The sequence below is a fragment of the Colias croceus genome, chromosome 14 (assembly GCF_905220415.1).
Source record: "Colias croceus chromosome 14, ilColCroc2.1".
NCBI classification, from domain to species: domain Eukaryota; kingdom Metazoa; phylum Arthropoda; class Insecta; order Lepidoptera; family Pieridae; genus Colias; species Colias croceus.
The window spans coordinates 1,071,690-1,089,014 of NC_059550.1; the positions used below are offsets into that span (position 1 = coordinate 1,071,690).

The following is a 17,325-nucleotide window of genomic DNA, read 5'->3' on the forward strand; positions in this document are numbered from 1 at the left end:
TGTATTCTTAGAACAATTCGGGTTATAGGTCAAATAGTTATAGCTAGTAAATATGTATTATTTGTATTGCCTATGCAAATATGTGGGGAATTGAAAACGACAGCGATGATATTTACTTCATATATTTTGTGTGAATACTGGGTAACAATGTAAAAACACATTATTTATTTAACTGATTTACATAATATGTGGTATCGTGAATAATGGACTGTTTAGCTCCAATATTAAATGATAAAATGAAAAAATAGCTTTGAAATGACTTAATATGGAATATTTTTATGTGAAAAACAATAGTATTTACTAATTTGTATGTTTGTAATTTTGTCCCTTTAATGTAACTGCACAATTAATGTAACAGGTACCTAAATATTGTGTAGGTAATTAAAAGCAACTATTGTACTGCAATCATGAATAATTAATACAATTAATGTATTATATATCTACCTATAATAAGTTAGATATAAGTTACATATTATGTAATAAAAAAATCAATTTCTCTTCACATAAGAAGTTGAAAAAATACCTTAGATTAAGTAAGTTTATCAAGCGTACCCAATCAATTGTTAGAAAGAGTTCTTTTAAAAATGTAGTTCAATTAGAGAAAGTCAATAAAAATCTGGTTCAAGAGTTAGACAAATATCATAGGGATCTAGAATATTATAAAATCTTGTATGATGTAGAAACAAATGAATTAAAGGAGAAGATAGACTCTTTAAGTCAAATGTTAAATGATGTCAACCAGAAGTATTCTGCTGCCCAAATGCAAATAAACGAGCATATACAACAGGCAGATGACTTAATTAAGTTGAGTAATGAAAATATGGATCGCTTTGAGTCGCTGACCAATAAATATGTATGTCAGTGTTCAAAAAGTGACAATGAGCAAACGTCGCCCCATAAGCTTGACTGCACAGACATACATAGTGTTAAACCCGTGACAACAATTTCAACTAGTAAAACTAAACACCTTTCCGAGCAGGAAATTATTGTGTTGTCAGATAGTATTGGTCAGGGTTTTGGCGCTATGCTCAACAATTTAGGGCTTAAAGTCACTAATATTTGCACTCCTAACAGTTCATTTAATTATATAATCAAATCACTTGATCATTTTAGCTTTAATAAGAATAATATTGTAATTATACTATATGGAGATAGTTTAAATATAAAAAATAAGGATATTGATGTAGGATTTCAAAAAATGTTGGAAATTAGTAGTCAGACTAAATGTAAATTTATGTTGTGTACATTGCCGTACCTACCTGGTTTGACACAAGAACAAAATAGATTAATTCATAATATGAATTTAAAATTGTATAATGTAACAAATCATCATCGTGATGCATTTCTTTACTTTGACATTAATTTGTGTGTTAAATCTTTTACTTTGACAAAGAATACAGTGTATCTGCCATCTAGATATAAGCGAGAACTTGCTATGTTAATAGCATATAATATTAACCAGTCTGGTACATGTTTGTTATCAGACCCTGGATCTACTATAATTTTATGTAGTAGTAATAATAATTATATACACCAACCTTGTGTTGACAGAAAATCTAGCCCTAAGCTAGATTTAAACTAGTATATAAGACAACAGCTAAGCAGACTTTTTCTATTGTACATCAAAACATTCAAGGCTTGGCTAGCAAATTATTAGAAATAGAATTATTTTTAAATCATAATAGAATTAAGGTTTTTTGTGTAACAGAACATTGGCTTAAACAATGTCAGTTGGTAATAAATATTGATAATTATACATTAAAAAGTATATACTTCAGGACATATGCTATTCATGGAGGTTCTCTTATTTTTGTACACAATAGTGTAAAATGTAAAGAACGAACTGACATTGTTAGTCTTTCTGTAGAACGGACCATTGAACTGTCCTGTGTTGAACTGGAGCGTTACATTATTGTTTGCGTTTATAGACCCCCTTCCAGTGACTATAATATGTTTGAGACAGTCATGGAAGAAATATTAAAGCGTTTAAGTAGGAGTAAAAAAAAAGTTATAGTATGTGGTGATTTTAATATTGATATACTTTTACAAACACAAACGGCTACACGAATTGTTAATTTGTTTCAGTCATTTAATCTGTATAAACTTTTTAATGAACCCACACGAATTACACCTACTTCTGCAACCTGTATTGATAATATATACTTTGACTGCTTCTGTTTAGAGAAAAATATTCTCAATACACTCACTTCGGATCACTGTGGCCAGAAAGTAGTTTTTGAATGGGATTGCTTACCTGAATTTAAAAGAATTAATGTTAGGCCTATAAGTAAAAAAGGCATTAATAAATTTAGAGATAATATTAATAAAAACCTGCCCGTACTGAATGATCAATCCTGTAATAATAATCCTTGTGAAATGTTTAAAAATCTTTTCAATTTAGTTCATAATGAATTTGAAAAAATATTTAAAGTTAAATCTTTAAATATTACCAAGGATTTACCATTTAGTAAATGGGCGACACCTAGCATACATAGGTGTAGGATCGTTCTTTATGAGTTATATGGTATGAAGCAATATAATAAAGACCCATCTTTTCTTAGTTATGTTAGAAATTACTCAAAAACTTTTAAAATTGTTTGTTTTACTGCGAAGCGATTGTATATCAGAGATAAAATACGCGAATCGGATAATAAAGTTAAAACAGTTTGGTCTATTATTAATGGTGAAATGGGTAAAAGCAAATCAAGTAATACTATAAAACTTGTAAATAATGACAGGGTTATTGACAAAAGTGCTGATGTTGCGCTTGCTTTTGAAGAATTCTTCAGTAGTGTCCCTGTTACTATTACTAATAGTTTAAATTCGTCTTCAGCACTTGCAGAAACCTTTTTGAGGGACCATGTTGCGGGGTGCAGTACATTATTTGAATTACGACACGTAACTGCTAGTGATATTGTTACTGCCTTTAAGACGCTTAATCTAAAAAATACTTGTGATCTTTGGGGAATGTCCGTAAATTTAGTTAATAATATCATAGAAAATATTGCGAAAAATTTAGCTTTTATATTTAATAAGTGTTGTGACTATGGTACATTTCCTAATTTACTAAAGCTTAGTAAAGTTATACCTCTATTTAAGAAGGGCGATCAAGAAGACTGTAACAATTATAGACCTATCTCTATTTTACCAACATTAAGTAAGGTATTCGAGAATTTAATATTAAACCAACTGAGTAGTCATTTTGCATCTAATGATTTACTGCACACCAAACAGTTTGGTTTCACAAAGGGGCGCTCAACCACAGATGCTGGGGTTGCACTTCTAACACATATATATAAAGCATGGGAAAACTCAAAAAATGCTCTGGGGATATTTTGTGACCTCTCCAAGGCATTTGACTGCGTTGAACATTGTACTTTGTTACGTAAACTTAATCACTATGGAATTAAAGGAAAAGCACAGAACCTCATAGCGTCATACCTGCATGATAGGATACAGACTGTAGTTGTTAATGGAGAACGTTCTAGCGGTGCGTCAATTAACATTGGTGTTCCACAGGGGTCAATTTTAGGTCCCTTCTTGTTCTTGGTATATATCAATGATCTTCCCTATTATTTGCAGGATAGGTGTGAAATAGTTCTGTTTGCAGATGATACCTCATTAATTTTTAATGTGGATAGGCATGACCCAAGTGTTGACGAAGTGAACAGTGCTCTTTTACACATATCTGAATGGTTTAATGCCAATAATTTATTATTAAATGCCAAAAAAACCACTTGTGTTGAATTTTTACTTCCTAACGTAAAAAAGTTGAACAGAGATATTACCTTGAACGGGGAGGTATTGCATCCTACTGAGTCTACTGTATTTCTAGGGTTAACATTGGACGAGAAACTACAGTGGGGAGCCCATGTCAACACCGCTGCAGGTAAGCTCAGTTCAGCTGCATATGCAGTCCGAAAAATAAGGCAACTCACCGATGAAGATACGGCTAGACTGGTTTATTTCAGCTACTTTCATAGCATTATGTCCTATGGAATTCTACTGTGGGGCAGGGCTGCAGATATAGAAACTATATTTATCTTACAGAAAAGAGCCATTCGCTCTATATATAATTTACGTGCTCGGGATTCACTAAGAGATCATTTTAAGAATACTGGTATCCTTACTGTACCATCACAGTATATATTTAATAATATTTTGCATGTACACAAAAGCTCCGACTTACACACAAGAGTAGGAGATAGACACGATTATGGCACAAGGAACAGGAATAGAATTGAAATGCCATTTTTCCGATTAGCTAAAGTTAAAAATTCATTTATGGGTCAAGGTATACGCTTTTACAATAGAATTCCTCACAATATTAAAGAGTTTAGTAGTTCTAAATTTAAAACTTATATAAAAAATGTATTAGTTCAGAGAGCGTACTACAATATTCAGGAATATATGGACGATAAAAACCCATGGAGGGTTGTCGCGTAAAAACCACAAGACAGTTCATTGGCATATTATGATATATTATGTAGTTAGATATAAGTTTCATATATTGTAATATTTACATGATTTTAAAAGAGCAACTATGGAGTTTCTTGCCGATTCTTCTCCATAGATCACTGCTTTCCGAATCGGTGGTAAATGTTAAAATAATTATGTAATGACGATTCGAAAGTGCTACTAAATAGTAGTCTAATTGAATAAATGAATGTTTGAGTTGAGTTGAGTTAAATATTGACATGATTTTAAAAGAGCAACTATGGAGTTTCTTGCCGGTTCTTCTCCATGGATCACTGCTTTCCGAATCGGTGGTAAATGTTAAAAATAATGATGTAATGACGATTCGAAAGTGCTACTAAATAGTAGTCTAATTGAATAAATGAATGTTTGAGTTTGAGTTTTGAAACCTACCTATTGTGCTCTCAAATTATTTAGTAAACAGACACCAATTAAATATTATAATCATACAGCTTATAATATTTCATTACAATAAAATAGGTAAGTAGCTACTAAATATTTCATAGTAACAATTGCAACAAATTTCTCTTTCAAGAACAGCATAATATGAAAATATCGTTATAGTTAAGTGCCCTTATTCTGAACACGTCTGCTCTCAGTCGAAACGTTTCAATCCCGCTTGGAGCATGTAAATCTTCTTTGTTCGAGATAAATGTTTACAAGTTGCAGACCGCAGACCGGTCTGTGTAAATAGTACCAGAATAAGACTTTAAAATATCGCGTTTCAAGAACGTATTACGGTTGATAAATAATTGTAAATGTTTTCAGGTGATTTTCGACGTTCATATTTCTAAAGTAACTACAAAAATTCTAGTTCTCTTCTTATTATTATGATGTTATATGTTTAAATGACATGATTTTAAAAGAGTAAAAGCAACTACACAGTTTCTGAAACTTCTCTGTAGAAACTGCTTTCCCCATTGGTGGTAAATTGTAAATCTATTGATCTATCTCATAACGATTCAAAAGTGCTTCTAGAAGAAGTCTAATTAAATGAATAAATGCTTGAATTTGAGATTAACAAAAGTTTCATCTATATATTGTTGTGTAACGATTGATCATAGTTTTTTTTTTTTATTATTATAAAGATAGAAGAGCAAAGGTTTTTTTTATCCACTTTTTGGATTATTGTCTATATCCACGTTCCCCGTTTTCTAAAACAAACGCAATCACAAGTTAACAATTTACGATCGTTCGTGGAGCGATGCCGAAATTTTCATTACGATTGCGACAGAGCAATAAAGCATTATGTAGAATGGCAATTATTCGGAATTTATAGGAACATTTTTGTATCTCTATTGCGTTGTCATATTTCATAGAAAGTAACTCCAAAAGCTTTCAGCGAACTGCCTATCTATCAGTTTTATGTTATGAACTGCTCTATCAATTTTGATACAACTTTAACGATAAGATGTTTTAGCTTTTAACACAGACAAAGGCATTATGATAATGTTCGCAGTTCGAATGCGATGCGATTTCGTTACTTGATCTAAATTTTTCAATCGACTTCAAAAAAGGACAAAATAATAAGGAACGAATTCAACGAAGATACTTCTGCAAAATATTACTAATACTGTATTATCTTACCTATATACGAGAAAAATTGTACATGTATTAGAACGATATATTTATCCCCAAGAGAAGGGACCTAAACCTTCAATATTTCCATAATATAACAAATAATACGTAAATTGATTGATCTTACCTTTTACTGAAAACTAAGCTTCTTTTAAAAGAACTTTCGTTTATCAAAATTATAGGACTATTGGGAAGGCAAAGTTTTCAGGAATAGGAATGAATTTATTTTATTAATTTTCCTCATATAGTATAGGAATTGTTATAGGACCCACGAACGATTTTTAAAACTGTATTAAATCACACGTTTTTGCATTGCAAGATAGATCAATTTTGTTTAATATTTATAAAATTTGAATGTTGTTTTTAAAATATTCCGAAAATATACATAAAAGAGGACCTACGAACACAAAATAGCTTATGAAGTATATGATTTAAGTGACTTAGAAATTATAAGATATTACATGAGTGATAATAATTATTATCAAAACTCCAGTTTTAGTTAATTAATTTAATTAGATTATCCGTTCTTTCGTAAAATATGATGTCTAGACCGACTTGAACTCTTGTCTCGGCGAATGAATTTACTGTAGTATAAAGTGAAGCTTAGGAAACCGAGTACTTATCTAAAATAAGAAAGAAAGTAAGAAAAAATAAAATACATGAGTATATTTGTCTTATTACATTAAATACTAGTTATTCCAGTTTGGTTGCCAGTGAGATATTAGAAGTTAGATTAGGTAACTTTTCACCTAAAATAATGGAAGATTTTCTATTATATGTACCTAGTTTCATATAGATTTTATCGTTTTAACACGTTTAATTTTTTTTTGGGAATAGGAAAGCGCTTGACCACAATCTCGCCTGATGTTAAGCTGAGATGTGTTTGATCTTAGATGGTACGCGCTTCCCTAGAAGGTGCCTGTTCACACTACGCACTTACGCAGTACGCTTGATTATAAATTAATCCACCCTTGACCATCGCCAAGGTCCCATATTAAGCTGAAAAGCGATAGATACCGATTCGTCAAAATTCATACACGTTTCACATCAAAAGTTAACTGGACTTCTAAATTTTATTGTTATAAAACACATTATAAACACACTATTTTCCCTTTTAGGATTGAGTCCAGTTTCTTGGAAACTTCGCTTTTATTCAATTTCGTACAAAAATGCAGGAACGATGATCGTAGATAATCGAGCTAATGTGAAATTGATATTAATAACATTCGTTTTTAGGTACTTCAAAATGACTTCAAAAGCTCTTTATTTTGTGCATTTCTGCTTCTTTTTATTAGACTTCGATTTATGAATATTGAATACATACCTATAAGTTGAAAAGTAAAATTTTAATGTTAAAACTCTGTAGGCTTACCTACATCAATTTTTATTTAATTTTTAAAGTACTTTCAGATATAAATATGCAGGAAAATGAAACACGATTGTTTCGTACAATACAGTTTTTTTTTTCAATTTTATACATCTTACACGGTACACCAGACATTCAAGTCTCTAAAAGTCTCTTAATATTCATAATGCACCTAAAAACTAACACTATCATTTACCAAGATCAACCTGACTTACCCACAGATAAAAAACGATACCTACCTTAAAGACAGCTTACTTAACATTCCATATGAAGCCTGAGGGATCGAAGTAATGCCCCCGAAATTCACAAGCCGATATCAGATTTGGAATATCGATGTCAGTCCTCGTTAAGGGATTTATTATGACGATTTCCGGAGCCAATAGCATCAATGTGGAATGGGAATTTGTGTCATTTCATATTATGCTTTACGTGTGTACTAAAATAAAGTCTAAAGCTCAAAATTAAACTGAAAGCTTAGCTATGTAAAAGAAGACATGTGATTTAAGCGGCGCTGTATACATGAAATAGTAAATATAATGACTACTTCTGGATGTACGTTGTTTTCATGGTGTAGGTAAGTACTTATACTATACAGCCTACAGGTACACGAATATAAGGTGTCTTACTAATTATATGGAAAACATGTAAAATGCTATGAAAGATTATTAAAAGGCCTAAGAAAGAGTTCCAATCTCGATATTCCTTTAATTTACTTGTACTTAACTTTTAAATTTTACAATAAGCACTCACTTCCATAGTATAAAATATATTCTTTTATTCTCAAAATGTCTGTTGTATTTTAAGGCAATATTTTTCTTTTGATAAAAATATTTAAACAGGAGGCAATCGAGCAGACACGACACGACGGATGGAAAGTGATTATCATCGCCCATTTGCACACGAAACATGTATGAAAAAAAAATTATACGCAATATTCTCGAAGGTTCTTAAATCTCTTTGGAATATTCCTATGTATTGTAGAGATAACAATGAACGTTAAAATGAGTCGCATATAGGTAAAAAGTTATTTTATTTCAATTAAAATATCATAATAAAAGCGACCCTTCAAGTTTCTTCTTGTTCTCGTTTTCTTTATTTAAATACGCTTCCAAAATTACTTATGCCTTATAAATAACGTTTATTATTGTAGACATCGAGCCATACTTCAATACAATTTGGGTCAGACGCACCGGGGAATTTTAATGCCTCCATTAAAGATTGGTGTTAAATTATATCTGTATGAACAAATATGAAATGTTTAAAATAATATTATATACACGTAGAGAAAATCTTTTGTTTACTTCATAACACAAAGAAAATTCATTTCTTGAAAGAGAAATGAAAAGCTATTTAGCAATATTATATCTCATACTATTATGTTGTAGGAATAATACATAATATTATTTTATCGATTTAGGTAGGGATTATAATGAATACTGAGTATTACTTGTTATATTATAAATGTATTCCCAATCTACTTATTTAATAGATATAACTTGCCACAAAAATGTTAAAATTTCAGTTTTGCTTAAAAATATAAAACAGTAATTTCGACTGCGACGCGAAAAACGTTTTTGTTTTTCGAAATAATAGAAGTTCATCGAAAGCTTTCTTTAGTCTCTATCTCGAATCTGTGTGAAAATATTTTTGTGTTCGTTTTTGAGGTTTTACTATTTTATACCTACCTACATCTTAAGGAGCCTATTGCCTTTGAAAAGAAGCTCACTTCTTACTGCTCTAGTATAACTTTCCTACTAAATTAATAAGAAAGATATACATAACTAGGAAAACCTTACCCGACCCTGATCATTTACAAAGATTCCGCCGTTAATTAAATTACGTTGATGGATGGAGTATTCCATTAATTAGTCAATTGGTAGTGCTAGAAAAACTCGAGTAACGAACCTTTTAACTCTGTGTTTCAGTTAATTAACTTCAAGATTATAATTTTCTCACCTTTGTTGGATATAAAACTAATTAAGGACGCTATTATTAGCGTTCAAGAGCTTTCATAATGTATGGTCTTAATATTTGTGCTAGATATCTAGATAATTAAATACTTAAGAGCTGCTTTTTCATGAAAGAAATGAAAATAAGAACTTTGATAAGCGAGTAGGTAATTTATATGCAGAGAAAATTAATATATTTCCTGTTATTTTTAACAATGGTGGAAAAAGGAATTGTAGGCCAGTAGGTATGTTAGACAAAATAGAAACTAAGAAGGTACCTAAGTGTGAATAGTTTTGTGAGTATGAAGAAGAGAAGCAGTTACATAGAAAATATTTAGTAACCTGTGGTAGTAACTATTGAAGATATTGTACTTGAGAGCTGTCTAAGTGTCCCATAGGAAAAAGGTAAGGACTAAGGTAACCCCTTTTTGTTCAACCCATTAACCACAGTATGTATATAAAATAGAGACGTTTCATTTGTCCACGGTACTCCAAACTAACCTACACTTAGGTACTAAGTTTTGGTTACTTTATAGTACTTGTTTCCGCTAATGTTGAACAAAACTTAGTAGGTAAACTGTCTACTTTAAAGTTTTGGTAAACAGAAGTGCAATGATAAGGATAAATTTAACTATTTATCTTTACAATTTAATACCTATTGCATTCTTAAAAGAAGAGAAGTAGTAATAAATATAAATAATTCATACTTGAGGTCTCTACCTACTTAACTAAAGAAAACCCACTAAGTAGTACGTCATCATAGCTTTCTCTCCTACGAGTTTAACCTTTGACTTTTGATATTTTTCATTATAAATCTTCAAACACATACATTACATCAAAAGAATGATATCCAATGTTTAAAAGAGAATAACATATTGCGTATAATCCCCTTGTTCCCTCGAATTATCTATTATCTCAAATGAAATAGAACATTCACGTAAATGGGTATATAAAATTACTGACGCCTAAACAACAAAAGATTTCTAAAACGTACGGAACCGAAAGTGGGATTATCTGGGCAACTAATAAAAGCGAAGGACCCTTTTATCGAAGATCTGTAGAGGTCAAACTTCAGGTAGCTACCTACGGCCTACGCTTACAGTAACAGCCTAATGTGACTGCTTTTTCTCCCCAGTGATTTGAGATTTGGATTCGATTCGGGTAAATAACTTCGCTTGAATAAAATATGTGCCAAAAAGATGCTGTTCAACTCCGATATAGTGGTTTGTGGTTTGTATGCTAACGGAATGTGTTTTAAATACCTATTTTAACGCTCCGTTTAGACCGGAAAGAAGTTAGCGCGGAAAGTTTTTTTTTTTTTTATTAATAGCAGAAAAAAATGTTTATCATAAATGCTTCTACAAAATCAGTAATTGCTCTACTTCTATAATTTTTAGTTCATTTATATATATTTTTTTAATCCAATTAAGTAAATACTGAAAACTTGATTTCCCTATATTATAATGAAAAATAGATCATAGATTTATATCTATCTATGATCTATTTTTCATAATAAAAACGTTTATTGTCTCGTTGTTCGTATTGCATCCAAAAAGATTCTATGCAATCTTCTAATACTAAACAACACTGAATACAAGTTTTCGTTTTTCACTAAAAGATCACGAACGAATGCTCTTGATCTCGCTTTAGCTCTATGTTCGTTTGATGTAAATTGCACCGGAAAGCAAAACGCTGCGTCTCATCTATGACTATGTTACTGTCCATTGTTAGGCGCTGTTTTTCAGACATATTGTCATTAGGTACTAGTTGCTCTGAAATAAATTTAGTTGATTTCCTTTATTAGCAGAATATTATCACTATCATCATCACTAACTAATATAAAACGGATTTTGACACGGTTTCTTTTATTAGATAGAGTGTTTCAAAAGGAAGGTTTTAGTATATAATTTATTAGGTTTTAAAAAAAGCGGGCGAAGCCGCGGGCAGAAAGCCTATAAGACTGTGCTATAAGTATTGTACATAAAATAAAAGTTTTAGTTCATGCCATCTAGGGAGTATTATTCGAAACGTAATTTATATAAGCTACCAAAGATGGCGCTTTGCAATTTCAAAATTATTAGACAAAATATTATTACTTCGTTGATTATCAAAATTATTAATCAATTTATCAATTTGTTATTTTTTAAAGAAAATATTATTATTACGATCACCAAGAAGCTTATATCTAATACACTGGAGATTTCGGTATGAACATTGACGTGTAACAAGAAAATATTGCCCAGTTCATGTTTTTTATCACTTTCACACCTAACTTGGTATTGCCACTGTTAATACGAAGTTTTCCCAAGGCTACTATGTATGCTGTAATATTCTGTGCAAAAGGTTAGTTTTTGTACATGAGTTTGTTGATAAATTGCCAACAACGTCATTCAGAAGCATTGTTGGATGAGACAATTATTATTTATGCTAAATAAAATAAGTATCTGAACCAATTATTAAAAAGCGATACTCCCTGATTATGGGTAGTCACCATAATAAAATTGTAGCAACTCTCACTTTGTCAATATGGCATGTGTGTCAAAAAAATTGCGTCGCTTCGAATATTTAAGTTAATATTGTTGCTTATTTAATGAATATTTTCCGAATATAAAGAATGCATTGTATTGTGCAAAATTGCAGAAGTGTTTGGACACCAAATTCTGGCATAGAATTTAACAGGCAAGTGTATATTTACGTTATTTACAATATTCCTCAATACTCCTGCATTTACCTGTTTAATCATTTCAATGGCAAAAATTGTCTAATTTAGCATCATTTTAGTAAGCAGTCATGTTAAATTTGTTATTTCCCTAATACTTTATCATTTTTCAACAAGTTTTCAATAAACAGATTTAACAAGTAAGGTAACCATGATGACGAGTTTTTATGGATAGCGAAGAGAATATATTGTAATAACAATATTATGATGAAAATTTAGAACACCATTTTAAAGATTGTTACTAGTAATGAAACAACACATGACATCGGTATTGCACTCACATGTAGTTATAAGATTGTTCGTTTTTACATTGAAATTTATACTTTTTTAACTTACCTCATATTTTTTTGTTTTACGTATTTCAGCTTTCCAAAAAGTAAAATAAAAAGAAATATATGTGCCCATCAAGGTTACTGAGGATTACGACCCAGAAAAAAAATACCTTTTTAAAAATAAACTTTGTAAAGTTAGCTGAAATTTGTGCAAGGCTGCTAAACAAAACAAACAGCTAAACAGTTTTTCTTTGATGATTCTGGCTTGAAATTGACCCGTCGAAGCAACGCGTTTAAAAAGAAGATCTGAGTAGCTAACAATTTGGTAAACAGCATCTGATGCAAAACACAATTTTCCTCTATTTACAAAGGATGTTAATGCTATATATCGGTTCATATCCAAGCTTTGTAGCCAAAAATTATTTATAACTATCATTCTATACCAATTAAAATTGTATGTACCTACCTATAAAGTATGACCATAATATTATAATATAAATACTGTTAAAAATATATGTCGTTATTATTTATAGACCATGATTTTTAGTTTTTTCTATTTTGAAAAATCCTGAATTTACAAACCAGCGTGGTCACTCGACAGAAAGAGACAAAAAACATGACTGACGTCATTGAATGTCATAGTTTCTTGTTTCAAGTTAATGGTCATAGTGCAATCTCCAGTGTATTAGAGGATATAAGCTTCTTGACGATCACATTACGATCAATACCTAACCATGGTCATGTCAAAAATCCATACCTACATTTATGCGGCAGGTTCACCGCTGTTCCAATCGTAAATTTTTATTTTATTTTAAACTCTAATGTGCAGTCTTTAGAGCTTTATTTGAATGTTGTTCGTATCGGTATTAACTGTCATGACGTCACTGTGAAAACTGAAAACTGAAGTATGACGTCTATCGCCTACCCTGTATTACACACACATAGAGCCTACTATAGTCTATAGATATAATTTTCATTCACATTTTCTTTTCTCGGTCGCATAGTGTAAATAATTAATTACAAAGTTTAATTAATTTTGCCTTGCTATCTACATATCATAGAAGTAAACAATAATGAGCTATCTAAACAAATTGTTTTGTATCGTGTGGTAAAATAAACTTACCTATGTGATTTAAAGCCCTCAAAAATGGATTCTACTGCGTGCGATTACGAAGATGGTGAAATTCCTATTTGGCAGGAGCCTCGATGTGAACCTTTAGGAGCACCTAAAGAAAACCTTTGCGATGAAGCATCTCCCGAACAATCGTCGGGTGACCGAATACATGCTTTGGAAGAGGAACAAGAAATCCTATCGTCGTCAGTATTTTCGTTGACTTCGCACCTCGCACAGGTTGAATTTAGACTCAGACAAATTCTTAAAGCTCCTCCAGAAGAGAAAGATGCTATGTTACAAGCGCTCGAAGAGTTTACTTCTCGCGGAGTTGATTCGAGAGAGGCACCCCAAGGAAGTACAGACGATGGCGCTTGCAGTGAATGTGTAGAGTTAGAAAGGAAAATACGCAGTCAGCGAGCAAAGCAAGCACGATTCGTGGACAGATTAAAAAATCAACTGAAAGAGCTCGAAAGATTCGCTGCTAGTACTTCTAAACTTGACGATTCAAAACATAGATCCCTCATAGAGCATCTGCGTAAGGAAATCGATCGAAGCTTAGAAGAAGGCTGTCATCAACCACTTACAACAGATGAATTACGACATCAGATTGACTGTGCAGTTCGTCAGTATGCAGATAGGCAGCTTTCAAAGGATGAAATTATCAGCAAACTTCAAACTCATATAGATGATATGCAAAAGTTCATTAGGCTGATGAAAAATGAAGAATTTAATGGCAAACCTCAGACTAGTAAATCTGAACCAAAAAAAGTGGGGAAACCAAATACTTTTGACAAGACTTACAGTAAGAATAAAGTAAATGATGAGCTTAAAGCTGAAACTATAAACTTGATGAGAAAAGCTTCAACTTTGATTCAAATATTTACTGTATCTCAGTTTGGTTGTTCGCCAAACACAAATAAAAGGTATGAAAGTAAATCTTCAACACTAGTTACACATTGGGGGAACTTACGAGCAAAGTTAGAAATGTCAATAGATGCTGTACTTCATATGGTGTCAAGGGAAAGACTGTCACAGTCTATTATTGACAGTTATGACAGTGAATCAGAGGAAGGAGGAATAATTATTAATGATGCTCCATTAACAACGGCAGTAAGACGTCACTTGGCTATTAATTTGAGGGACTTACTACAGCATGGCCTTGTTGGACAAGAAACAACTTCCCTGGTACCAATTATAGGCTGTTTTCCAGTCAGAAGGTCATCAACATCACATTCAATTCACATATGGGAAGTTATTTTACGTTACTATGATTTGAATGATGGTGATCGTTTTAATTCAACGCCTGCAAGGAAACTGAGTCAAAGCTTTAATCTAGATATAGTTGGAGGTACGGCAATTACCAATAAACAGAGTTTGTTAAGTGCTATTGGAGGTATTCTAGCATCACACACCCCATATAAACGAAGCTATGACGCCCATTTTAAAGCATTTGTTTGCGCTGCATTGAACGCTCACAAACTTGTTATTTGGTTGAATATAATGTTGAAATGTAGGTCTCTAGTAGATTCCTACTACTCCTCCACAAGTTATGTAGTTAATACAGGATTTCAAGATGCCTTACAGAGTCTCGATAGACTAACGCCATATAGTTTTGATCTGCCTGTTGATCTGGCTGTGAAGCAATTCCAGAATATAAAAGACGTATTTATGTAAGTTTAAGTCGCCTTCCATATTGCTCTGTGTATTTATATAATGTGTAAACTCTAGTCCACTATTATAAGTTTAAATAACTAGTTAACTCGATGAATGTAAAATTTTGACAAATTTTCAAATTCATTGACTTGATTACTTTTAGTTTTGATCTGATATATTGGCCTATCATTTAGAGAAATGTAAATGCTTTCTTATGTATAGATATGTATTTAGATTTAATTGTAATGTATAGCAAATGAAACTATTATTTATTTAGTTTATGTTGTTTATCTGTAAAGAAGTGATACTTTGTGAAGAAGATTTAGCTGCAGTTTTATGGTAGCATTAAGAACTATTTTAGGTTTCTAGTAATCCTTTGCTTCAGTTTTAAAGAAGTTGACTTTGTAGGTTTGTTCAAGAGATATGTTATTGTAAATGTATTAACAAAATATATGGCTAATTATACAATATTTATATCTTAGACTTTGTACTGTCTATAAATCTTTTCACATTAGTTTTAGTTTTTTTGTATTTTTTAAATAATGTATTACGTTAAATTCAAGTTGTTTGAACTCAAAAGTTATACCAACCTTTCTACATAATATTTAGTACTTATATTAATATGATCAGAAATTGTATATGTATTACTTCTTATCTCATATTATGCTCATGCTTTTTTTGTTCATAAAAATAATATACCTACATGCAATATTTAGTTTACTTATAGGCAAAATGTTCAATGATGTACCACTTTACCTAAAATAGTGAAAATACAGTTGCACCTATTTTCAATCTTTGTCTTACAAGTACAATATAGAAATAAAACATTCCATTTATATGAGTGAAATATATTATGAATATAATGTTATTTCTGCAGAATTTATTTTGTGATAGTACGGCTGTAAGTTTATGAAATATAAACCAAAGATACATTCCCATTTATTTTACCAAAGATAGTGTACTTACTTATCATAGGAATTAATTTTATTGCAAATATATTCAGTTGAAAAATGTGTTGTTTTATTGAAACCTTTTATTATTCGGATAATCTATAATATAAAAATGAATCCCAAAATGTGTTGGTAAGCGCATAACTTGAGAACGGCTTAACTGATTTCGTTAATTCTTTTTTTATAATATTCCTTGAAGTTCGAGGATGGTTCTTAGTAGAGAAAACGTGAATATGTACCACGGGCGAAGCCGGGGCGGACCGCTAGTAATTTAATAAGTTTATCCTATATTGATGTAAAAGAATTTCATGTGATTTTATGTTACCAGTGTCTCATAGAAAGGTATTGTAATTGATAGAAGATAGTTAAAGCGTAATTATCATAATTCGTTTTATTACTAGCTGTTCCTCGCGGTTTCACCCGCATTGCTCCGCTCCTGTTGGTCTTTAAGTGTGAGTATATATTATAGCCTATAGCTTTCCTCGATAAATGGGCTAACACCAAAATAATTTTTCAAATCGGACTAGTAGTTCCTGAGATTAGCGCGTTCAAACAAACAAACTCTTCAGCTTTATAATATAAGTATAGATATAAAATATGTTGATAGGAAGATAAAGGGCTATAAAAATAAAACAAAGAATAAAACATTAATGTTTAATAACGATAAATAACAGAAACACATCAACCATACATACAATAGCTGTTTACAAATAAAAAACATTCAAAATATTGCTTTTCCTGATGTAGGCCATCTTTGTGCATAATAATGCATTGGCACAAGACAATTGATTTTTTTTTTGCATCCAGTGATGGCACAAATTATAATGTAGGTACATACTTTAATTTATAAAAGGTGTAGATAGGCTAAAAGCACAGGTTAACAAACGTTTAAATGTGGCTTATTAGCGAAAATTACTTCAGTTATCTCTTTTTCGCTCACGATAATTGAATCTTGCCATCTTACTCTGACATTTAGAGCTAGTGCGCACGAGCAACTTTTGTCTCCGCAACTATTTTGTCTCTCCCACCTATGGGCTAGTATGAAAGTGCGCGCACGTAGCGACGCAACTCCACATAGAGTTGATGGGAGAGACAAAATAGTAATAAATATAAGTTTCATATATTGTAATATTGACATGATGTTAAAAGAGCAACTATGGAGTTTCTTGCCGATTCTTCTCCATAGATACTGCTTTCCGAATCGGTGGTAAATGTTAAAAATACTTACCTATGTAATGACGATTCGAA

General features: G+C 31.4%; 1 protein-coding gene across 1 annotated transcript; it reads left to right on the top strand.

Moving 5' to 3' along the window:
- Nucleotides 1–13,312: 13,312 nt before the first annotated feature.
- Nucleotides 13,313–16,138, top strand: LOC123697429 (RUN domain-containing protein 1). The gene has a single exon (XM_045643946.1). It carries the CDS (start codon nt 13,508–13,510, stop codon nt 15,146–15,148), a length of 1,641 nt encoding a protein of 546 aa, XP_045499902.1. The 5' UTR covers nt 13,313–13,507; the 3' UTR covers nt 15,149–16,138.
- Nucleotides 16,139–17,325: the final 1,187 nt, after the last annotated feature.